The sequence below is a fragment of the Mustelus asterias genome, chromosome 22, assembly GCF_964213995.1.
Source record: "Mustelus asterias chromosome 22, sMusAst1.hap1.1, whole genome shotgun sequence".
Taxonomy (NCBI): domain Eukaryota; kingdom Metazoa; phylum Chordata; class Chondrichthyes; order Carcharhiniformes; family Triakidae; genus Mustelus; species Mustelus asterias.
In genome coordinates, this window is record NC_135822.1 from 17,529,698 (window position 1) to 17,554,754 (window position 25,057).

At 42.3% G+C, this 25,057-nt stretch overlaps 1 protein-coding gene across 1 annotated transcript in view; it reads left to right on the top strand.

Annotated features, from left to right (window-relative positions):
* The window catches only part of LOC144509871 (dnaJ homolog subfamily C member 11), a 37,811-nt gene extending 13,253 nt beyond the window's left edge, over positions 1 to 24,558 (top strand). The window contains exons 2-16 of the mRNA XM_078238795.1: positions 702 to 831; positions 2,180 to 2,253; positions 3,697 to 3,798; positions 5,249 to 5,374; positions 6,756 to 6,878; positions 8,274 to 8,347; positions 10,213 to 10,402; positions 12,254 to 12,339; positions 13,161 to 13,277; positions 14,128 to 14,283; positions 16,022 to 16,091; positions 18,774 to 18,831; positions 19,940 to 20,082; positions 23,014 to 23,143; positions 24,162 to 24,558. Of these exons, the coding sequence (XP_078094921.1) occupies positions 702 to 831; positions 2,180 to 2,253; positions 3,697 to 3,798; positions 5,249 to 5,374; positions 6,756 to 6,878; positions 8,274 to 8,347; positions 10,213 to 10,402; positions 12,254 to 12,339; positions 13,161 to 13,277; positions 14,128 to 14,283; positions 16,022 to 16,091; positions 18,774 to 18,831; positions 19,940 to 20,082; positions 23,014 to 23,143; positions 24,162 to 24,187 (1,605 nt within the window). The 3' untranslated portion in view covers positions 24,188 to 24,558. The remainder of the gene's footprint in view (positions 1 to 701; positions 832 to 2,179; positions 2,254 to 3,696; positions 3,799 to 5,248; positions 5,375 to 6,755; positions 6,879 to 8,273; positions 8,348 to 10,212; positions 10,403 to 12,253; positions 12,340 to 13,160; positions 13,278 to 14,127; positions 14,284 to 16,021; positions 16,092 to 18,773; positions 18,832 to 19,939; positions 20,083 to 23,013; positions 23,144 to 24,161) is intronic.
* The last annotated feature ends 499 nt before the right edge of the window (positions 24,559 to 25,057 follow it).

The window sequence follows — 25,057 nt, forward strand, 5'->3', positions numbered from 1 at the left end:
TCCAACAATTCCCATGAATAACCTGTCATAGACGCTCTGTGAAGGCCCATACATAAAGAATGGCCACTTATTGGCTCCATTTGGAGTAGTAGCCAGGAGAAATACTATAGAAGTGCTAGAGATGAAATTGGCAAGAGAAAAGTTGACAAAAGTATGAGAAGACAGCTCCTGCCATTACATTTAATTTCAGGTCTTCAGAGATGCTAATAATGTGCCTGAACCTCCCCATGGTTCTAAGAATAGATTTGTCACATCTATCATAAAAGTAAATGGCCTGACCGCCCTTTCAGAAGATAGTTGAGAGAGAGAACTAGAGTGTCAGCTGGCTGAGAGAGTTGGCTTATCTAAGCTTGATTCTTCTATGGGGCACAATGTGTTACGTTGATCCAAGGAACTCTGGAGAATGAATAGGAAGTTTTTATTCAGTGTTCAGTTTTTCAGGGAAGTAATAAGTGCCAGAATAGCTCTCCCCCCCCCCCCCCCCTGTCTTTTGCCCTGCTATCAACATCAGTGATCTTTACACAGATTACGCAGACAGAACTGAGTGACATATCTTCCAATAAAATGTATCAGGAGGACTAAATTAAACTTTTGGATCACACAACAGTGCTGTCATCTTGACTCTATAGCAGATCACTTTGAAACAACCTTTGCTTTGGGCTCTTTGTGCTTAATGTTGCTGATTCATCTGTTGATCACAGGCCACACAAGATGAGCTCAAGGCTGCCTATCGCCGGTTGTGTATGCTCTACCACCCAGACAAGCACCGAGACCCAGAACTGAAACAACAGGCAGAGACTCTCTTTAACCTTGTGCACCAGGCATATGAAGGTAAGTACCTTGGGTGTGTTATAATTCAGATTAGAAACTCCAAGGTGTTTTATGAAGTCAGCCTAGACCATAAGTTTTGCACTTTGAAGTTTGGCACAGGTAACCATAAGATACTTCACTCCAGGTATGATTCAAAATGATCTACTAGGGAGCTTTCATCAAACAAAGTTTATTTAAGAATACAGTTGACACATGGGAAAAAAAAGCAATAGCTTTTACCAACTGCAAACAAAAAAAAATGATATTGTATAAATCTTAACAGCTACAAATACTGTTCCAATGCAACATTCTTATCACCATGCACCCTGGTTTTGGTTTAGCACAGAAAATAAGTATGTTCATGGGACATTGGATCTTGCAGCTTTGCAACACCTGTTGTGACTTCGTCGTTTGGATGGAGAATTGAAACTCTTAACTTCCCCGTCCTGGAGCTCCCAGCACACCTCGAGGTAGAGATAGGGCCACTGCTGGCCTCTAGCTTCTAGCCAGCAAACCAATTCAAGAAGCAGAGGCATTCCTTGCCTCTAGTTCCTAACTGACCAGCCACCAAGAGCCAAATTTCCAATAGCAGGAAGTGACACAGAAACACTGCTTGCAGTCTTAACAGCTTCTAACTAAAACTGAAAATAAAGAGCTCTGGATTACCCAATGGAAAAAAAAACTGTCCAAAAGCACCTGACTTATTCAAATAGTCTTCCCCCAACAATTCATTGCATTAGGCCCAAATTAAAAATAAAACAAAAAAAGGACATCATCGGCTTAGACAGTTTGGGCCCATAACAAAAAACAGGGTTGCTTATAAACCGCAGAGAACATGATTGAAAATACACTTAAAGGCACAATAGCGTCACAGGTGGTAGAAAAAAAGTGGGACACGCAACTTGAGTTCCTCTTTCCATATTCCCACTACCACCCTTTTCCTCATCACCTTTGCGCAATTGGTCTATTACATAGAAAATAATCCCAAATTATTCATATTTCTTTTTTCTGGTAGCGCAGGTGGTTGTGAACCAGTTCAGATTGTGGCATGTCAATTGTCCACCTTTCCTACAATCAATCCTGTCTGAAGACAAAAAGGAAATTAAGAGGCTGCCATCTTCAATTCTGCTCGTAGCCTTTTCTCTGCTCCCCTTCTGTTCACTCTATTGTGATAAATGTTCGTTTAATCTCTCTTATGCTTTCACTCCTTTCTCTTTCACTTTCTTTCTCTCTTCCACTCTGTCACACACTTTCATGCCACATTTTAGATTACTAACTCTCCATGGTTGTAGAATCGTATATCCTGTGTCTTGCTTTTAAAGAATAGTTCATTCTACATCCATGTTATTTTTCCTGTTTTTCTTGACAGTACTTAGTGATCCTCAGAACAGAGCCATCTATGACATCTATGGTAAAAGGGGCCTGGATATGGAAGGATGGGAGGTAAGACAATGTTCTATCCCACACTTTTCCCCAAAGTTGGATTCACGTTTAGACAGAAATGAGAAGGATCTTTCTTTACTGGCTTCAAGAGTCTTGCACGAAAGGAGTTTGGGTGTTCTCAATCCCGTTCCTGATGACCATGAGGCCATAGTCCAAATTGTTTGCAAAACCAGCAATAAATTAACAACCTCGCAGATTTGTTGGCAGAAGAATGGCAAAAATTGTCACAGAGGTGCAGCAGAAGATACCCACATCTTGGTGGCAGTAGTGTTCAGTCTTAAACACATATTGCAGATGCTTAAAGATTGCTCCTAGAATGATGAATTAAACTGATGCTGATGTACAAATTGCTGTTGGAACCATACAAGATCCAGAAGTTTGGAGTAGTTTTATTTTTTATTTTTCCTTGCACGTCATGGTACACAATTCACTTAAGGAGCTAGTAGTATGGGAGAGACTAGCAATCTCGTTTTAATCTTTTCCATTTTGTAAGATATTACTCACTGCACAAGAAGCCATGTTCCCTGATCCCTGTGACCGCTGTGAGGGAATTGCACATCAGGCCTACTTGAGATATCATTTATCAACTTTGATTTTTCGATTTCTCAACTCTGCCCTTCCCTCTTCTTAAACGTACCATCTCACATCCATGTCAAACTTCACCTGGTTGAGCTTCTCTCCCTTTCCCAATCTTCATCTCTGAAGCAACTGAGCTGGTATTGTATAATTCAATCAATATGGTACCACCTTGCTTCTTGTATGAGCCTATGCTTTGGGTGTTGACTTGAATACTGTCTTAATTGATGTCTGCACATGTGCACACTCACCATCAGTTTTAACTGGATCACAGTCTGAAACAGAACCTATGCTTCTTAAAATATGTGCCCATAGGATGTAGTTGATACAGGCGAGGCTTTGGCTACTGAACATCTGGAGATGGCCGAGACGGTCGTGGTCGGCCATCTCTTTCAACTGCTGCTGTCCTTGTGATGATGGTGTTCCCACAAAGATATTGGATAGGGAGTAACAGGATATTAACCCAGCAACGATGAAGGAATGGCAATATATGCCCAGGTCAGGATGATAATTCACTTGTCCTTATTGATGGTGGGGTTTGCCAAGTAGGAAGATTCTTTCAAAGTCATCTTGATGAGTTTCTGATTTTCTCTCCCAACTGAGGCTTTGCACTATTAAGTTGGCCCTTCCAACCCAGCTGAGATCAGCTAACTCCATATCAGAGTTCGGAGACCTTTCTGCTCTGGCTCAGATAACACTCGCTGCCACAAACCCCTGAGTCGGAAGGGAGTGGAGTTTACCAGTTATGGGTGGGAGAGCATTAGGTTATGCAGGGTTATATTTTGGCTCATTAAAAAATTGCAATTAAGCCATGTAATGTACAAAGAAACTAATTCTGCAGTTTGTGAATTCATGTCTCTTTTATAGGTAGTAGAAAGGAAGAAAGCAGCGTCTGAAATACGTGAAGAATTTGAAAGGCTACAACGAGAAAGGGAAGAGAGGCGACTACAACAAAGAACAAATCCCAAGGTACAGCAGGCTCTGCTAGGAAATAAGGTGCCAGAATGAGCTACAGCGTTCCAAGAGGAGGGAGGGGACTATCAGAGGAAATAGGGGTCAGTGGGCAAATCTGTAGTTTATGTCACCATTATAAGTTCCTATGTCCACATTTATAAGGGAAACAATGTACACTTGTCTCACACTAATGCCACACTAAGTTGTGGCACTGCAGCACCTCCAGTGGTGGGAGGTAGAAATTAGAACGTGACAAATCAGCCAGGGTTCCTGCTTCAGCTGGAGGGAGGGGACATATGGGAGAGATCAAGGTCAGGATTGACTGGGATAGCTACCACACTGGAACATATGCCATTGCTTGTGCAATGGCATCTGAGTAACAGCTGATCTGCTCAGGAAGGACAGGGAAATCGGTACAGCGATTAAAAAATAGAACAGAGTGGCCAAATTATTTAAGCTGCAAAGCATTAGTACCGTAGGTTCTAAAATGATTTTTAATTGAAGGATTGGATGGGTTCTACCCTTTTTTTTGTTAGTGTTATCAAAGCTTTGTACAAGGTTGTATTTTAACCTCTTTGTCTTAAGCTCTACATTTACATTACTGTGCTCACTATTTGATGTCCAAAGACAGCTTTGGACTTGAAAACTTAACTGTTAATTTGTGAAATATGTTATTTCCAATGGGTTTTGTTCACTTGTAGGACATTTCTTGCACAGTTTTCTAGATTTTAATCACATGGAGTACAATATACTGTTTCAATTCAATACAACCCCGCCCTTGCCTGTGTGGTTGTAAAATACTGACCACATTCACCATAACGTTCTCCCCGTGTTCCTAAGCTGTCAAGAAAAGACTTGTATTTATACAATGCCAAGACATCCTAAAACATTTCATAGCCAATTAAGTATTTTTGAAATACAGTCGCTGTATTGCTATAGACTTGGTGATTTTCAAATTTCAAACAGGTAAAGGAGGTGAAAAATTGAAACCACTTCAACATGTGCATGTATGTCTGAGTCTATATCCATAGCTACATGTAAAAATGTATGAGTTCTGTTAACATTTTCTATTATAAATTCTTATGTGTGAACTTAAGTAAAGTACCTGATAAATTTGTCACGTTCTAATTTCTACCTCCCACCACTGGAGGTGCTGCAGTGCCACAACTTAGTGTGGCATTAGTGTGAGACAAGTGTACATTGTTTCCCTTATAAATGTGGACATAGGAACTTATAATGGTGACATAAACTACAGATTTGCCCACTGACCCCTATTTCCTCTGAAGATAAGACTTGGTTTTAAGTTCTTGTGCATCACAGCATGAAATGGGCAGGTACATATGTTAGTTTAAGGGCTGGGGTTCTTTTGAATAGTTCCAGGAACTGCATTCATCATTTGCTGCACTGTCACTTTAGAATTGCACATGCTAATGAAACAGCAGTAACTTACTTAATCTTCTTGCAGGGTACGATAAGTGTTGGTGTGGATGCCACTGATCTGTTTGATCGCTACGATGAGGAATTTGAAGAGTCAGGCAGTCGATTTCCTCAAATCGAAATTAATAAAATGCACATATCACAATCTATTGAAGTAGGTGGCATCTTTATCATTTGGCGCCCTCCATGTGTTGTCGGGGCACTGTTTCAGAACTCCTAATAAAAGTTTGCAAAAAGATTAATTGTTTTGAAGCTGTACCGTCACACTTTCCTGATGTTTCATTGAATAAACCATGCCAGATGTAAATGTAGAGAGCTGAAACAAAAACTGAACACTTTCTGCTGCTGTTCCTACCAATGTCCTCTACTCCTGAAGGACTATTTGAGATAAAATGGCACCACCAGATCCTGGCTGTGGTTTTGGAGTGACAAGCCGTGATGTCGATTTAACAAATATTGCCCCTGGTGTGGTGTGAAGTCTTCTAGACCAGGACATTTATGCCAAATAAACTGACCTTGATTGAGGCAAAAGTGAGGAGCTGCATTTGCCGAGAGGATTGTAACCGCTGCGCATTGAATCCACAGTATCTGTTAATTTTTTCAAATGTCCTGCGCTAAACAATCCAACTATTTTCTGCTTTAGGCAAACCAACCCTTAAGTCAGCGTTTTGAGAATCTTTTTTTCAGAAAACTAAGGGGGGTGGGAAGTGGGCAGGGAAGTGGGACGGCACGATGGTACAGTGGTTAGCACTGTTGCCTCACACTGCCAGGGACCCAGGTTCAATTCCGGCCTCGGGTGACTGGCTGTGTGGAGTTTGCACATTCACCTTGTGTCTGAGTGGGTTTCCTCCGAGTGCTCCAGTTTCCTCCCACGGTGCAGAGATGTGCAAGTTAGGCTGATTGGCCATGGTAAACTACCCCTTAGTGTCAGGAGATTAGCAGGGTAAATATGTGGAGTTACAAAGATAGGTCCTGGGTGGGATTGTTGTCGGTGCATGCTCAATGGGCTGAATGACCTTCTTCTGCACTGTAGGGATTCTATGATTCTTAGTGAAGTTGAGACAGAAGATCAACCATTGCCATATTGAATGACAGAACAGCCTGGTGGGAACATATGGTCTGTGGCTATATTTTTGTTCTCATGTAAAGTAATCTGAAGATACAATCAAGCTGTCCAATACTATATTCCCTCAGGCCCTGTTGTGGAGTTTAAAGAGATGCCGAAAGTACACTGGTAGGTTAGTAAGGAGGAGGGGTTAAAGGTAGTTGCCATTCCTGCTGCTGATCACTACCCAGTAATGGAAGGAGCATGCTTGTGGATGTTTTGTTGAGGGTGTTTTTGGACTTGGCTGTAAAGACATCCACCTTGCTAAGTCCTGCCATCCAGCTGGCACAAAATTAATCCTGGCCTACATGAGATACAAGAGGACTGCCACCACTTGTGGTTCTGCACTGCATTGTGGGGGTTAGTATCTTCAGGAGAGTAAGTTAGAAAGGTGAAGTTAAATATAACTTACTTGATGTTTTTCACTCAGGCTCCATTAACCACAACGGATACAGCTGTTCTGGCAGGAAGCCTCTCAACACAAAATGGCAATGGCGGTGGTTCGATCAACATTGCGTTGAGGCGGGTAACCTCTGCAAAGGGATGGGGCGAGGTAAGGGGTGAAACTTTACTCCTTACAGTGACGGAGTGTAACTTTCCACTCTTGGAATTCCTTTGCAGTTATTGTTTAGAACCTCACTCCCAATCTAGGGTGAATTTGCTAAGAAGTGTTGAGCTTGAACTTGGATTGTGCTTGGATGTGGAAAAGTTGCATAAAATTGACAGTTTGCAAATGATTGCTCCACTGCTCCTTCAATCACCCCAAACCCAATTCTGCAGCGCGAGTGAATTGGAAAGGGTTTGATCCATTGGAATTTTACACTCGTACCCAGATTTTTTGGAATACATGTGAATTTATTTGGCGTAACCTTTAAATTTGTGTTTCTTATGTTTTTTAATTCAAATACAGCATGTTCTGCGAGACTATGATTCATGGAAGAATACAAAATAGCTTGCTTATATAAGGCTGAGGCAACTTATCTCTGCAGTCTATACGGCATGCTATCAAACTCCTCCTTTCACAAATTGAAATATATCGCATGTTCCCAATATATTTTGATCCTTAATTGGCAGACTGGTTGTGTCAGTTTGAGAATTTGCAGCTATGTCCCCCAGTAGAGGCTGATACAGCGCAGTGCTCCTTTTAATTGATTCCCATGCCTCTCTGTTTGATAAATATTTGCACTGTGCAGCTTTTGTTCAAATAATGCGTATCAGTCAACAGCAGCAAGTAACTATTTCCACTGCCAGTGTCTCCCAGCTACTTGGCAGAGATCTTCAGGCGTGCAGCCACATTGCTGTTATCAGTTGCAGTGCAGGGTCATGCAGCAACAGGTTGTGTTGTGAAGTAGCATGCGATCATCATCGTTATTAACACATTAAAAATGGCTCTGGTATTTAATCACTAGGAAAGGATTTTAGTGATTTGTGCTCTCCAACACCCAGCTGAATACTCTGCAGGTGAAAGTTTTGCATTTGTACAGTTCCTTATTACATTTCAGTAGAATATTTCAAAGCGGTGAGTTTATTTGAACAACAGAGAATACTGTGTAGCTGAACATCACAGCCTTTTGTACAACCATAGCAAACACAAACAGCAAATAAGATGAATGAGCAGGTTTCGTTCTCTTCTAAAAGGCGGAAAGTTGCCCAGGTCTCAGGGAGAACTTCCTATTCTTCACGTAGTGTCCTGGGATTTTAACGTTCGCCAGCTTCTGCAAAGCAAGTAGACAGATCCTAATATATCGTCTCACGTTTCAGCCGAGCTTGTATATTCAAGTCTCAGGTGGGGTTTGAATCTGCAACCACTCACTCGGAGGCAAGAATATTAGCAACATGAGGAATATTCAAAATTAACATAGAATCCTGATATTAAAGCAGCCATATAAATTAGTACGTAGCCTGTAATGTTCCAATAATTCTTAAATACTCATTTTGTGTTTCGCAGTTAGAATTCGGGGCAGGAGACATTCAAGGACCTTTATTTGGGTTAAAAGTATTTAGGAACCTCACTTCACAAAGGTAAGTGACCTGAGCCGTTTCCAATACTAATGTCCAAATAGATATGACTGTTGTTACTGGTGTTTTGTTCTGTGTTCACTGGAAAGTAAAATGGCTAGCAGTACTTTTCCTGCTCATATTCAGAGGAAAGTTTCTCTTGATTCACCCAATGAAAATCCTTTCATATCACAATCACCTCTCAATCTACAAACCAGGTCTATGCAACCTGTCCCTCTGAGCTTAGGTCTCAGTCTGGTGAATCTGCACTGCACCCCTGTATATCTTTCCTGAGCTTCAAGCAAAGCACTCCATAAAATTAAATGGCTACCAATGTGCTACATGCACCAATGCTGATATGAAATTATTGCGACTGGCTCCTCTTTATAATAGTTACCCCAAGGCGATGGTTAGTTGGGAAATGCTTGGGCTTCTGTCTGGGTTCTTGCCAGATCTGGCAGAGGGTCACAGAACAACAGAAGTAGAACCCAAAAGTCAGCTACTCGCCAACTTGCTCTCTATCAGAAAATGATCTTCAGTATGGACAATGAAACAGATCTGAGGATCCTGATTGACAAATTGAGCCACATTGCCCGATGGCAGTAAGTAAAGCAAAACAGATGCTCGGATAGTTAAAGGATCAGTGTTGAGTGGAAACAGTAAGGTCATCCTACAACTTGTAAATTGTTGCCCTGACCTTACTTAGACTGTTGCGTAAAGTTCCAATCACCATAGTACAAAAATAATAATTCAGTTGTTGCAAGGATATGGAAGAGAGCAATGATTGGGGAGATGGGGGATTGGATTATGAGGTTAATTGGGCATCTTCTCATTGCCATAGGAAATGTTGAAAGATGATTTGATCTTCCAGATTCTAAATAGACTATATAATAGCGGATATAACCAGCTATTTGACTTTGCAGAGCCTGCACTCCTAACACAGTAAATGCAAAACTAATCTGAAGAAGCATTATTTCAATGAATGAGTGACACTTGGCTCAGTGAGTGTGACATGGTCTGGAGAAACAGATGACATTAGGCCTATGGTTCTCAAAACTCTCCACTGCCCAGAATTTTCCTGGTGTCATTTCTGGAATTATTCAGACTGTTCAATAGAGATTACTTACTCTGATTAGTTAACTCGTTATAATTGTACCATGTCTACTAGGATGGAGGAAGGTAAACTGGAGGGACCGAGGCTGTGGTTTATGTCCATCAATTCTTATATTTCTAAGGCAGTGTGTGTGGGGAAGGAGATGAATGCGTGGCATTGTTATTGAACGAGGACCTCAGGTTCACATTCAGTTGAAACTGAGTCAATGAGGATTGTTCCCTTCCCTCCACAGTCAACACCATTTCCCAGTTGAGAGCACTGGCTATATGGCCTGTAAGATCCAAAGTTGGTTCATGGGCAACAATCAATTAGCAAATACAAAATGCTGCGACACTATTTTGCTGTAGGGAAAATGTCCTAATTAGTTGAGAATATTTTAAACAGACTTCATCTTAAAAGTACTCATCTTTTTGAAGGAGTGATAAATACACAATGTACAAGAAGATTAAGCACAATCTGGCCAGTTGCTGAGTTAGCTGATCTGGGCTGGAGTGTTGATAGAGGCAAAGTACCTGGATTGGGAAGGGAAAAAAATCAGACAGAGCTCCCACACCCAATCACTTCCATTGATGGCCCATTTCCCCTACTCCTAGCCTGCAGGTATGAAAATTGGGGAGGGCAAGGTCAGGTTTGGCTGATCTACATTCATTGCTTCTGCTTTCCCCTAATGAACATCTATGCGGGTAATCTAAGAGGGAGGAAAATCAGGAAAGATACTTAAACAAAACATTGCCTTCACCAACAAATGTTCTCTGTTCTCCCTGATCCTGTGCAGTTTTATTACCACTCATTGCGGGCTACAGTTTTCATCTCGTGGAATCCGTCCTGGCTTAACCACAGTCCTAGCACGAAACCTGGACAAGAACACAATGGGTTACCTGCAGTGGCGCTGGGGCAGTCAGTCTGCCATGAATACCAGTCTAGTAAGGGATACTAAAACCAGCCACTTTACAATAGCATTGCAGGTAAGGGGGATTTAAACATTTTTAAAATAGGTGCTATTGCCTTTTAGATCACAAACATTCCTCTAGTTATTGTTCACTTTGGATTGTAACATTTCAGCCCTCCTCTTAGCAATTAGTGACTTTTATTATGATCATCCTGACTGGTGTGGATGGTTAGAACATCTCAGTCACTCATCAAACACTCCCAGGCCAGGTACAGCAATGGTTAGTTGCAGAGTGAAATAGACTGAAGCAGTTTGTGTCCAAATGTGGTAATATCTGGCAACATTCGGGCCTGGGCTGATAAATGGCAAGTAACATTTGTGCCACTTAAGTGCCAGGCAATGACTGTCTCCAACATGAGAGAATCTAACCATCTCCCATAATATTCAATCTCAGTACAATCTCTGAATCCCCGCTATTAAAATCCAGGGGATGACTATTGACCAGAAATTGAACTGGACCAACCATATAAATGCTATTGTTACACGAGCATGTCAGAGGATGGGAATTCTGCAGAGAGTAACTCGCTTCCTGACTCCCCAAAGCCTGTCAATCTACCAAGCTCATGACAAGAATGTGATGGAATATTCTCCACTTGCTTCGATGACTGCAGCTCCAACAACACTCAAGAAACTTGACACTCTCCAGGACAAAGCAGTCCACTTAATTGGCACCCCATTTAGCACCTTAAATGTTCACTTCCTTCACCACTGACGCACAATGACAACAGCGTGTACCATCTACAAGATGCACTGCAACAACCCACCAATGCATGGGAGCACCACCTGTTGCAAATTCCGCCCCCAAGCCCCACACCATCCTTGGAAGTGTATTGTTGTTCCTTCACTGTCACTAGGTGAAAATCCTGGTACTTCCTTCCTCACAACACTGAGTGTTACCTACCCCACATAGACTGCAGTGGTTCTAGGAGGTAGCTCATCACCACCTTCTCAAGAGCAATTAGAGATAGACGGTACATGCTAGCCTTAGCCAAGGATGCCCACATTCCATAAAAGGATAAAAAAAGCCTTTGATTTTCAGTATATTAAGGAATATTAGGAGCAGGCAATAAAGTGGAGTTGGAGCCGAAGATTAAATAGTGGCGCAGGCTCGAGGGACCATATGGTTCCTATTTCTTATGTTCTTCTAAAGCTTCCTTTATACTGCCACATCGAACACTCCCAAGCCAGACACAACATGGTCTAGATACAAACTAAATGTTCTGTCTACACAGTCCCACCAAACACTTGCTCGGAACAGGTACAGCACTAATTTTATCCAAAATAAAACTCCCTCTGCATTCCCCCATCAAACACTCCCAAGACAGATACTGCACGTAGCACAGTTTAAATGCTCCCCCCACACTACCATCAAACGCTATCAGGGCAAGTTTAGTATAAGTTAGAAATAAAGTTTCCTTTAAGCTGTTCGAACAACAGTACTCATGTGATTTTACATTTCAAAATTTTTCACCTCACCCATGCCTGCCACAGGACAATTTACCATCCACCTTGGTGGCATTCAAGCCTGGAACTCCAGAGCATTGCCCTCGGTTTGTGGATTACCAGTTCGGTATCCATACCATTAGGCCACAGGAGGAGCCACTCATATTTGACTGACTTAAAATTGGCAGCTTGGGTCCAATTAGAGATAGTTTTGTTCTGTGGCTTGACACTCAAGATTGCATTGAAACTGTCCAAACCCATTTTACACTGGCCTCCCGCAGGCTAGAGATGAGACCATAATCCAGCCTGCCAGGGTTTGAATCCAAATCCCAGGATGTACATCTATTGCACCGCCCAGTCCCAACTCTGTTATTGAAACCTTTCAAGTAAATATTTTAAATAATGTATGCTGATTTGTTTACAGCTAGGAATTCCTAATTCGTTTATGCTAATGAGCTACCAATACAAATTCCAGGATGACGACCAAACCAGAATAAAGGGGACAATCAAGTAAGATACATCTGGTGTGATTTTAAATATATAGTGACTTCAGCTGTATAAGGAGCAGACACTTGTAATACACTGTATTAGAAGTATTATAGGGAGACAATGGCCTAGTGGCATTATTGCTAGACTATTAATCCAGAAACTCCACTGATGTTCTTGGGACATGGGTTCGAATCCCGCCATGACAGATGGTTGAATTTGAATTTGATTTTAAAAATCTGGAATTAAGAATCTACTGATAACCATGAAATCATTGTCGATTGTCAGAAAAACCCATCTGGTTCACTAACGTCCTTCAGGGAAGGAAATCTGCCGCCTTAACCTGGTCTGGCCTACATGTGACTCCAGAACCACAGCAATGTGGCTGACTCTCAATTGCCCTCGGGCAACTAGGGGTGGACAATAACGCCCATGTCCCACGAATGAATTTTTTAAAAAATGATAATATTAGATACTATTTATTAATGCAAAGGCACTGTAACACTGATGGGAAAAATTATGATGTAGACTGGTCACGTAATTCTCAGAATATATATGTGGGAGAGAGTTAGAGGCTGGCAATCTGATTGAGGGGTTCAGGGGGTTTCTATATAAAGTACGTCCAGGAATGGGTTCCAGACTGCAGGGTTTTCAGAAGGTTCAGTTGGTGTACATACGAAATAGCACATAACTGGAAGTAAGTTACAGGGTATTGGGGGGGTTCATGTATAGAATAACAGATACTCTGGAGTGAGTAGCAGGCTGGTATCTAATAATAGATAGCTAGGAATGAAAACTGCACTAAAGTGACTGTTTTATGGAGACTGGTGTGGTTCTGCCTACAGAACAGGATTCTTTGGCACTCTGGTTGAATATGGTGCTGAGAGGAAGATCTCCAGACACAGCATCCTAGGAGCAACAGTCAGTATTGGAGTGCCTCAGGGAGTGTCCCTCAAAATTAAGTATGTATTGAACAATGTATTGCATGTGTAAAATTCTTTAAGCGACCATTCTTTTGCTTTGTGAAGTTAAGGAGCCAGAATTGTTGACTTGAGGGGTTTGTTGCAGCTTTTCCATTTCCGGTCACCTGGGTCCTGGATATGTGCAGCTGCTGAGTAACTGAGTGGCACAGTGTGGCTTCAACCCCACTACCTCAGCCTGCAGCTCACCAACAGACAGTGGAGCCATGGGGAAACTGCCAAGATTTGTGATGGCTTTTCCAAAGGAAGGGCAGATAAATAAAAAATCAGAGGAGTTGACTCCAATTCTTCCTCCTCAGTCTGCGTTCAGCAACTCATTAACAAACTGTCTGGCAGAGGGCGGATTGTCTGCCTACCTCTGATTGTATGGACTGCAGGAAAAGAAACTTCATTAAAAATAAATTTTAGGAAAACACGTATTGCCCGATTCCAGACCGGGCACCTGACAGGTGTCTCAGTGTTGCATCCGTCCACTGTTGATTTTCATTCAGTGCAAGTATTGAGGGCTATACAACCAAGGCAGTAGTTTCTTGCGGTCTTGGGCAGAGCAGGAGCCAAACCAAGCTGTGATACAACCAGAAAGAATGCTTTCTCTGGTCTATATAAATATAAGTTGTTGTTGTAAAAAAAAGAAACATACCCCTGCAATTTAAAGGGGGTGTCCAGCTGTTGAGTCTGTATATTATGTGCAAGTGAAATTGCCTGCAGCATCTTAAAATAATGTCTGAAGATTGTGTAACAAGCTGGAGTCCCTTAAGCAGTGGGGTAACCTTCATCCATGGATTTTACTTTACCCCTCTGAATTCTATTTTTAAAACTCCTTTCACTGCAGGTTAAATCGAGCCAGCCAGACTTACTTCTTCCCTATTCATCTGACAGACCAACTCTTGCCCAGTGCCATTTTCTACGCTACTGTCGGACCCCTGCTCATCTACTTTGCCATGCACCGGCTCATCATCAAACCCTACCTCCAATTACAGAAAGAAAAGTGAGTGTTCCTTTATTGGGGGTGTCAAACTGTCTTTTTTTTTCCCTTCTGGATCTCCCACGTTTTAGATTCTTCCAGCTGCACCAGATCCAGCTGTTCGTTAGAGAGAATGTACCGCCTCGTGTGCTGCTGAACCAGGCAGCTGTAAGCCCCAGGAATCTGAAAATAATGCCTATTCGATTGAGAGACCAATGAGCACCTCAACATCTGTGCCCCGAAAAGTCAGTGTCGTTGGGAGAGAAAATAGACCAAGGGAAAAGCAAACATTTGATTCTGAAATTCCTTGTGCACTTTGCACCTTGCAGTAATTGCTAAATGCACTGGGACAATCTAGTAAGAGAATGTCAGCGCCACATCAGCTTTCACAAGCTGTTTATTGGACCCTGGCGACAGTCAGCCACTATTCCCAGCATGTGAACCTGTCAGAGCTCTTTGGGTACCAGCAACCTTAGGCACACTCAGTCGACTATTAACACAAACAGCGCTGGACACCATGCAACCAATGCGAGGTCCTTAATTACTTGTGCACAAGGGGAACTCCCCCTCCCTCCATCGAAATGGCTGGAGTGGTTCTGAGGTTACAGAGAAACAGCTCAGCAGTCAATTACAGCAAATCAGGAACAAGAGATTTTTCACATCTTTCATTGACATATTTGCCAATTAAATCCTGGCCTTTCGCCCTTTCTCATTCGATGAAAAATTGACTTCTGCTAATCCTTCATTTGCATAGCATATCCCAATATCTCGCCTTTGGTATTTGTTATGGAAAAAATCTGATCTTGTTCAACCTTCGGTGAAGGTCGAAAAGCAGAATGTTTTGAATCCAAGGCAAGGGAAAGATTAATTCAAAGTAGACAGGCTCCCTTGAAGGTCTGCAAAATAATAACATTCTCGCAAGCTGTTACAGGGAAGGCAAGATTTTATTAAAGTCTGAGCATTTTAACTTTCACAGACCTTATTCTATTTATAACTATCTGATCCCCTTGGTTTGACACCAGCCTGCAACTGACTCCAAAGTATGCATTATTCAACTTCTAAATCTTTCAGACCCCTCTGGTAGATTCCAATCTGAAGCATGTTCTTCGATCTCTGTCACTTTATTTGTCCAAACGATACAAATCTGTGTTAGATTCTAGCCCGTAGCTCCACTTACTATCTTTTACACTGTGTGGAGTTTGCATGTTCGCCCCCGTGTCTTGAGAGGGTTTGCTCCAGTTTCCTCCCACACTCCAAAGATGTGCGGATTAGGTTGATTGGCCATGCTAAATACCCCCTTAGCGTCAGGGAAATTATCAGGGTAAATACATGGGATTATGGGGACAGGGCCTGGGTGGGATTGTTGTCTGTGCAGGCAGGATGGGCCGAATGTCCTCCTCCGGCATAGGGATTCTATAAGTGTAGTGACAGGTTCTAGCCACTGGGTGGCTCTGTGAAGCAAGTTTCTGAAGTGCCTGTCCAAACTACACCACAACCTTGCAGAGAAGCATATCCATCAATTGACTGTCAGCAACTGGAAATGTTTTAATTCTATTCCCATAAGTTATGTGAACCCCCTCCATTAGAATTCAGCCTGCAGCTCACTCTCCGCTGTCTGTTATTCCCTCTATAATTTCTACTATGTTACCAATCCCCTATAATATCATTTTTCTCTTTTTTTTTTAAAGGTATAAAAATTTTGAGGCTTTGGATAGTTACTGAGGTAATTTGCCATTTTGTTTTGTGTGTGTCTATCTGACAGAGAATTAGAGAAACAGAGAGAGAGTTCATCGAGTACTGTAGCACTGAAGAAGCAGGAGGCTGAGGCAGCGGTAAGTGATGCGACTTAAGGCACAGACCCTGTATGCTGTAGCTAAAGTTAGGACTGATAACAGTATAAATCTCTCACACAGTCCGTGAGGGAATAAAAGTAGCACTTTGTACAATAGGAAGGTAGAAACAAGAGACCATTCTGTCCCTCGAACCTATCCCACTGCCAAGTGGTATCATGGCTGATTGGTATCATAATTCTGTCCAGCCATCTTGGCTCCATATCTCAAAATACCCATGGCTTGTTTAAAAAACTATAAATCTAAAATTATTAATTGTTTGTGGGAGAAGGTTTCACACTTTCGTCACTTCTTTACTCCAAAGGCGCTTCCTAATTTCTCTCCTTAATTGCCTTGCTCTTATTTTTAGATTATGTCCCACTGTCGCAGACTCTCAGTAGCATTAGAAGCTTTCCTCTGTCTATCCTATCAATGCTTTTCAAAATAATAAAAGATCTCTAATCTACTAACTGTCCATATTCCAGGAACTTTAGACGGAGTTTGAGTGATCTCTCGCCATCTGAATCTTGATGATAATCTGTTCAATCTGCTGCACTCCTTCCATGGCTACTTGTGAACTATAAAGTCCAGGCTGATCCAGAGTTGATCCTGGCTGTGTTAAGTGATCTGATCTCAGTTGGGGAGGCAGTGATAATTGCTGTGATTGGGTATCTAGTCCACACTTGCGCAGTAAAAATGGTCATTTGAGCCAAAACTAGAATATGTAGAGCACCTGGAAACTGTGCCCCAGCAATAATTTGAGAGGGAAGAAAGATTTACGCCCGTAGGAAAAATCATTTCCTCATTATGTTGCTGAAATGCAATAGCTCTTATGTGGGTGAGCGTGCAGAGAAGTCCCTAGTTTAACAATGACACAAGTTAGCTTAAAGATAAAGTGGCAGTACTTTCTTCTTGCTGTGAAAACGCAAATTCTGAAGTTGGAAATTGTGAGGCGCCTTGGAGAATCAGGTGGAAGCACAAACCATGGAATGTTCTTGGAAATTGATCCATATTTTAAACACAAGAAACAAGGCAAAAGGCCTCTGTGTTGTATCGTAGTACCACAGTTCCACCACTATGTGGAAACATAGAGCTTTCCACCAGCCCAGAATGAGGTCTGGCAGGATCTGAAAATGGGGAGGGCTGGATAATGATTCGAGTTGAGGCACTTGATCTGAACACTGGCAAGCTCTCTTAACACAGCTGGCACATTTCGGGTATTATTTTTTAAATTTCTGATTTCTACAATTGTCTGCAATTCCCTCTGATTCTCCTTTGACTCCAGCCACACAATCCCTCTGGCAGCACCTTCAGTCACCACAACCCTACTCTCTGAGGTTCATTCTTTTAATTTCTTTTCACCCTTTTTAATAAAAAAAACCTTCCCCCAAACCTCAGGTGTTCAGCCAGGCTCTCAGCTGCCCCTCCCCAGTGCCTCTCTTGATGTTACATTCCTCTGTGTTGAATTTGTGAAATGCCTTGGGATGCACCTAAAGTTAAAATCACTGAATAAGTGTAAGCTATTAGGGCATGGAATTGTGAGAAATTGTGGGTAATGTCATGCATCTACGGGGAGGGTTTGAGAGCACTGACTGTCCAAAGCTTTTGTGTTTTCTGAATTATTGCTCTGGAGATTTCTAGGTAACTCATAATTGAGCCTGCTTCTTTTAGAAAGAAAAGTCAATTTTCACTGCTGGGTCTTTTGATGCAAGAAAGTTTGTTATTAATGTTATGGCTTCAGTTTGAATTTTCTTTAGCAGCACACAACATGCATTTGTATAGCGACTTCAACACAGGAAAACATCTTAAGATGCTTCACAGGAGTGGGTCTCGGCAGTTGAAGGCATGGCCGCCAAAGGTGGAGCAATTAGAGTCATAGAGGTTTACAGCATGGAAACAGGCCCTTCAGCCCAACTTGTCCATGCCGCCCTTTTTTTTTAAAAACCCCTAAGCTAGTCCCAATTGGCCTCTATCCCTCTATACCCATCTTACCCATGTAACTGTCTAAACGCTTTTTAAAAGACAACATTGTACCCGCATCTACTACTAGCTCTGGCAGCTCGTTCCAGACTCTCACCAACCTCTGTGTGAAAAAATTGCCCCTCTGGACCCTTTTGTATCTCTCCCCTCTCACCTTTAACCTATCCCCCCTAGTTTTCAACTCCCCTACCTTTGGGAAAAGATGGTGACTATCTAGCTGATCTAAACCCCTCATTATTTTATCGACCTCTATAAGATCACCCCCCAGCCTTCTACGCTCCAGAGAAAACAGTCCCAGCCTATCCAGCCTCGCCTTATAACTCAAACCATCGAGTCCCGGTAACATCCTAGTAAATTTCTTCTGCATTCTTTCTAGTTTACTAATATCCTTAAAATATCCTTAAAATTAGGGAATCTCCTATTGGGAGTTAGTCAGCCAGTTTGTTATTTTTGTATCTTATGTCAATCTGAATGGTAGGTGCTGAACCAGATGGGCTGTGGTCTTTTCTCACCCTACAGTTCCTATGTTTCATTATTAGCAACAACTTGCGCCCTTAGTATAGAAAAACAAAAAGTCTTAACATAAGTGGGTGTTGTTCACAAATGTTCCTATTACTGTATCGAGTAAGAAAGTTAACCTAATGCATGGACATTCTCTGCTGTATATGGCAGGGAATCTGTGTAACTGTTTATGGTTTTTTTTAGGTTCGGTTGATGCAAGAGTCTGTGAGGAGGATTATAGAAATGGAAGAATCTAAACTAGGTAAGAGTTAGTTTGAGTTGCATATTTGTTTTTAAATGTCTTTTTTCTTTCATTGCATTTTCTTTCTTGCTCATTAATGCTGCCTTAGCCCAGCCACACGTATGATGAATTGCTGTAACATGATACAAACCACAGTAACTGAGATTGAAATTCTTCCCCGCAATAAATGCAAAAATTAGAGATTAGTTCATGTTTGTAATCTCAAGCGGAGAAAAATGGTGTATGCCACAGCAGAAAGTAATTTATGAAAAATGTAACCAATTTCAGCCCAAGTTCTTTATGAGGGGGAGGGAGAATTCTTTGGCTTGTGTCCTGTAAGGAAATCACAATTCCCAAAGTCTACTTCTTTGGATTCTGTGTATAGTTTCAAAAGAGAATGATAAGAGTCACATTTCCAATCTCCCCTGTGTGGACACCTCCAGCTAGTTTTGATGTACTTTCAGGGAGAAATTCTGATCCATGTCCTCCTGGACCAAAGGGCCTCTTTCCGTGCTGTAAAACACTATGGGTGGCGTTTTCTGGCTATGGTCGCCCCAAAACCAGAAAATCCCACCTGAGGTCAGTGGACCTTTGCATGGTCTGTCCCTTCCGCCCGTTAAAATTCCCGTGACAGGCAGGATGGGAACGCTCCCCTCCCCCCACCCCCCCACCCCATGACTCTACACTCCCAAGGCCAATACCCGCAGCCAAACCTGCGTACTCCAAGAGGTCCTCGCGAACCACATCTGCATAACTCGCAGGTGTATCCTGTGACCAGCATCCACATAGTCCTGGGGTGCCCCTGTACCAACTGGCAAGAGTGGTTCAGGAACCTAAACAAAAACAGTGCCACGGATCTAATATATTAATTGGTATTTTGCAGTAAAGGCCAAACCTCAGTAAGTCAACAAGTATGAACTCACTGCTCCAGATGTGCCCTGTGCCAGAGATTATATACACAGGAATCCTCTGACTCCATGCCCTCCTCAGGACCTTGGAGAACTTCTCCAAGGTCATTTTGAGAATCTCTTTTTTTAGTGTTTCACTGGCTTGTGCAGTAATACTGGGCGTGTCTGATGTGGGAGTGGTGTTGCTGGAACATGTGTAAGTGTCCACTTGTCGTCTTCAGGATTAATTATCACCAATGCCTGGTATGGGAAATTTGTGACCGACAGCAGTGGGAGGAATGAGAGGGCGAAAGTGATTGATGTGACTGTTCCTCTTCAGTGCCTGGTGAAGGAGTCAAAACTAATTCTTACAGAAGCCTGTAAGGTGAGGCTGAATGTTTCTTTTGATAAAGACCTGCTCTTCACTTCAGTTCTCCAACATTGTATTGCTTACACTGCTCTCATTCTGTGGGGTCTTTTTTTTTTCCTCCCTGTCGCCTCACCCTCCCTGTCCCCCAAGACCATTGTCCACCTCCTGCTCACCATTCTTCACTTCCTCCCCTGAGGTTTCCCTGACCTGCATTGGCTCGCCCACACAAATATCCAAGTCTGGATCAGGAAACAAAGGAAATGAAGATCTCCACAATATAACGTCTTCCACAGCCTTGGTGTCCTGAAGCATTTCACACACAATTATTTTTTGTTGAAGAATTTCAATTACTGGTGGGAATGTGGGAAACACAGCAGCCAACTTGCACAAACCAAGTTCTCACAAACAGCAATATGATGATGACAAGATAATCTCTTTCACAACATAGACTGAGGGATAAATATTGGTCAGGACATCAGAACACGAGGAATAGGGGCTGAAGCAGCCATTCAAGCCTCCTTCACCATTCATCCAAGTCAACACCTCGTTCCTGCTCTATCCCGAAATCCCTCGTTTCCTTAGTGACCACTAATCTTTGGATATCAGTCAGGAATATATCGATCGATTGAGCATCCTCAAAGGCAGACAATTCTAATGATTCTTGATCCTCCGAATGAAAATCTTTTTTTGGATTTACTCATTCATAGGATGTAAGCATTGCTGGTTGGGCCAACAATTACTGCCCATCCCTGAGGGTATTTTAAGAGTCAACCACATTGCTGTGAGCCTGGGGTCACATGTACACCACAGGACAACAGATTTCCTTTCCTAAAGGGCATTAAAGGGATGGGTATTTTTAACGACAATTGATAATTGTTTCATGGTCATCGTTAAACTTTTTAAATTCCAGATTTTTATTAAATTCTAACTTCACCATTTGCCGTGGTGGGATTTGAACCCAGACCATTACCTTGGGTCTCTGGATTACTAGTCCAGCGACAATACCACTACACCACCGCCTCCCCATTTGTCCTCATCTCATTCCTAAACCACTTAACTTGGCAAACCACTTATCCCGAGACCATGACCCTAGTTCATGAGAAGGAGGAACATTTTTTCAGCATCTACTTGGTCAAGTCCTCTAATAATGTTATACCTTTCAATTAGATCACCCTCATTCTTTTAAACTCCAGAGAATATAGGTTTATACTCAGTCTATCCTTATAGGACAGTAACCTTATCCCAGGAATCAATCTAGTGGACCTTTGTTGCAAGTCTTCTGAAGCTAGTATATCCTTCTTTCCATAAGGAGACCAAAACTGCACACTGTTCCAGGTGTGGTCTTACCAAACCCCATATACTTGCAGCAAGGCTTCCTAATTCTAGTACTTCACCTCCTTTGCAATAGAGGCTGACATACAATTTGCCTTCCTTATTGTTTGTTGTATCTCTTGTGTCTCATATGCAGGGCAATCCAAATTCTTCTACTTACCAACATTTAATAGTCTCCTTTTTAAAAGAAAATTCCTTTCTCCCGACAAATGTGTGGATAATTTCCCTCATGATACTCCATCTACTACTTTCTTTTCACACACTTAATCTGTCTGTATCTGTTTGCAAGCTCCTTGTGTTCTCATAATTTGCTTCTCCACCTAATTTTGCATCATCATTAAACTTGGTCATATGGCACTCGATCCCATTATCCAAGTCATTGCCATGGATTGTTGTAACACACCATTAGTTACACCTTGCCACCTGGAAAACTACCAGTTTTTTTCAACTCTCTTTTACTCTCTGAACTGTGGTCAAACATAACATACTCCATAGTAAATGACAGATGCAACCAAAGCAGATTCCTTGGATTTCTCAACAACCCAACCAGACACTTGTCATAGTGAACCAACTCGTCCCACTGAAACTCTGTCTTTCTCAGAAGGGTTTCCTGTCTCCAATTTTGAAGAAATCGCCCTGAGAATGCTCTGCCAGTATCACTCCCACTTGGACGTCTTCAACAAGGAGCCATCTCCAGGATTTCAATCTCGCCTTCCAAGATTCCTTTCCCATGGATCTCCAAGTACGCTCACGCTAAACCTTCGATGTACACTTATAGGTCTTTGGAATACCACTGCTACAAAAAGAGTACATTTGTCTCACTGCCCACACGACAGAGTCACCAACCTTGGGCTGACCTCTCTGGGCTGCTGTGCTGCATCACGTCAAGTCGGTTCCCCGCAGCTGTCTCTTTATCTCAGACCTATTCAACTACTCCCTTCTCTCAACTTTACTCAACAGGATCTGCCTCTGGTCTCTGTCCTCGTCCGTACCCGGGACCTCCCTGTCCCCTTCCCTGTGTCCTGCTCCCGAGGACACCCTCATCGTAATGGTGCTCTGGTCACCAGACCTGCATTGCAAATTGTTTCACTATGTTTTGTTCTTCTGTGCAGGTGCGCAGCACCAGTTTATGACATAAAGAATGTAAAACCAATGGCTGCATATGTTCAGCCATTTCCCAGCCAGTGCATGCACAGAAATCCCAAGGCCCACCAGGAACTGTAATCCTTGAACTGGGACTGCCGATTTAACTAATTTTGCATTTCATCACAACCAGGATTTGTAGTTGTGCCCTCCACAACAGGAATCCCTGCATATTATTCAGGAGCAGGGACTTTGGAAGATTTATTCTCATTTTCCTCATCTTACTAGCAAGTTTCTGTTGCTGCTCTCTTACTACCGCCCTGATTATGATTCATCACAGATGAAATTAATGACTGAGAATCCCAGGCTGTATGACTCCATACTGCACTAACAATCTCCCATAGCAGTGGGTTGGAGTGGGGCAGTGGGGTGCAGTTGCAAGTTCCTTGGGAGCCTGGTACAGTAAACATTCCCAGATTCTTCCTGCCAAGTTTTGTTTGTAAAATTCCTCATTCACGATCTTTATCACAGATCGGCGTACCAGGATTCTATGACCCATGTGTTGGAGAGGAAAAGAGTCTGAAAGTGATCTATCTGTTCCGTGGGGTTCTGCACCAGGTCATGACAGCAGACAACGAGTCCCTTAGGATACCAAAGCAATGTGAGTTATATTCAAAGTGATCCTCATACCACCCCTGTTGACCATCAGTTTGTTAGCAAAGGAGGTCAAAGCTGGACCATGTTAACTGTGTTAACAATGCGCACCATTATTAATGTACAATTCAGACAGCAAGCAAAGGGGATTTAAGGATGTGTCTTGAGTTATGAATCTTGTTGGCTGATTTACTCCACACTGACTGTTGAGAGAAAGTTGTTGGAGATGGTCAGTGCCTTCCACTTGAGGCGAATGTTACTTTCCATGTATAACCCAATCTGAATGTTGTCCAAGTTATGCCTCAGACTGGCACCGACTACTTCATTATCTGAAAAATGATGGGTGGAATTGAATTAAACTAACAGATTAGTTAGTTTAACATCAGTTGTAGGGAAATAATTTGCAGTGATTTTGCAAGACATGGTATGCAAACACTTGAGTGTAAAGGGCAGTTAGCATGAATTCGAGAAAGGGATTAACTATCTTGATGTTTAATTAGCTTGTTGTACATATATTCCCTTTACCCCAAAGATGTTAATGGCCTTGTGGAGAGGAGCATTCAGAAAGCTCCTGGACAGGCTGTGTATTAATGACTGAGATATGGAATTACAATACAGGAGTACAATCTATAAAATAGTGAGCACTACTGCTGGAAACAGGCTTAAAATGGGAAACCAAACTTTGCCATGTCATTCAGCACTTTTCAGCATTTCCCGTGTCTCCAGTTCCACATGGAGAATAAATCCATTACAATCAAGATTTGTGGCCCATGCAGTAGTTTTTAAGTTACTGCTGCAGACTAGGATTTTGTTTATTTTCAATATTTTCTCCTTTATAAGGGTGATGGAGATGTTGGATATATCTGCAACTTGAGCTAATAGGAACATATATCCCACTGTCCCTTTGTGTCTTAGTAAAGATTAGTTTTGCTTCATCAGCTTTTAAGTTTTGAAGTTGTATCTATTTTTGTCAATCGTGCAATCTGTGACTGCGGGATCACCGTCCCCTCTGATTCCCTCCACAGCACACAGGATTGACACAGACGGCTGAGGGGAAGTGATGTGCAGACAGTGATGGAAAAGTTGGACCCGAAGAGAGACCAGCTGCTAAAAATCTTCTCTATGTCCCATAAATTAAAAAGAAAGTGCACATATATAATTATTTTTATGTATGTAGAGTTTTTTTGGTTCTTTTCCATGTATAAAAGATTTAAAAACTGCTTTTACAGATCACTAAGTAGCAACGTTCGGTTGTGGTTTTCTCCATGTCATACTTGTCATGGGAGTCTGTAACAATCTGAAGTACAGGATCCAGACCTTTTGTCAGTGATTCCTGTGCCCTGGAAGAAGATTCCGTTTTATTGAGTCTATTTGATGTATAATAAAAAAATAAAACCAGACACAATTGCCATTATAAACCTTATGCTTGTATAGAAATCCCTTCCTGCTTTGATCCCTATCCCTGCACCCCAACACCATTTCTGCAAACTCCTCAAGCTCTCCATCCCAACCAAAGCTTGGACCTCGGGTACCAACCCCACAAGCTGCATCTCCGCCTGTATGTGCCCTAAACTCCGGAATTTCCTCTGTAAAACCTTTTGCCTCACTACCTTTCTCCCACTTCAGAAATGGGCAATCAAGGTATCTAAGTTTTAAGTTTGTTTATTAGTGTCACAAGTAGGCTTGCATTACCACTGCAATGAAGTTACTGTGAAAATCCCCTAGTTGCTGCAATCCGGTGCCCCTCTGGGTACACGGGGGGGGAATTTAACCAGCACATCTTTCAGACTGTGGGAGGAAACTGAAGCATCCGGAGGAAACCCCATGTCCCTGGTGCTGAGAGGCAGCAGTGCTAACCACTGTACCACCTATCTCAATTCCTCTTCATGCTTAGTGCCCTTTGTTCATTTATGTGACATGC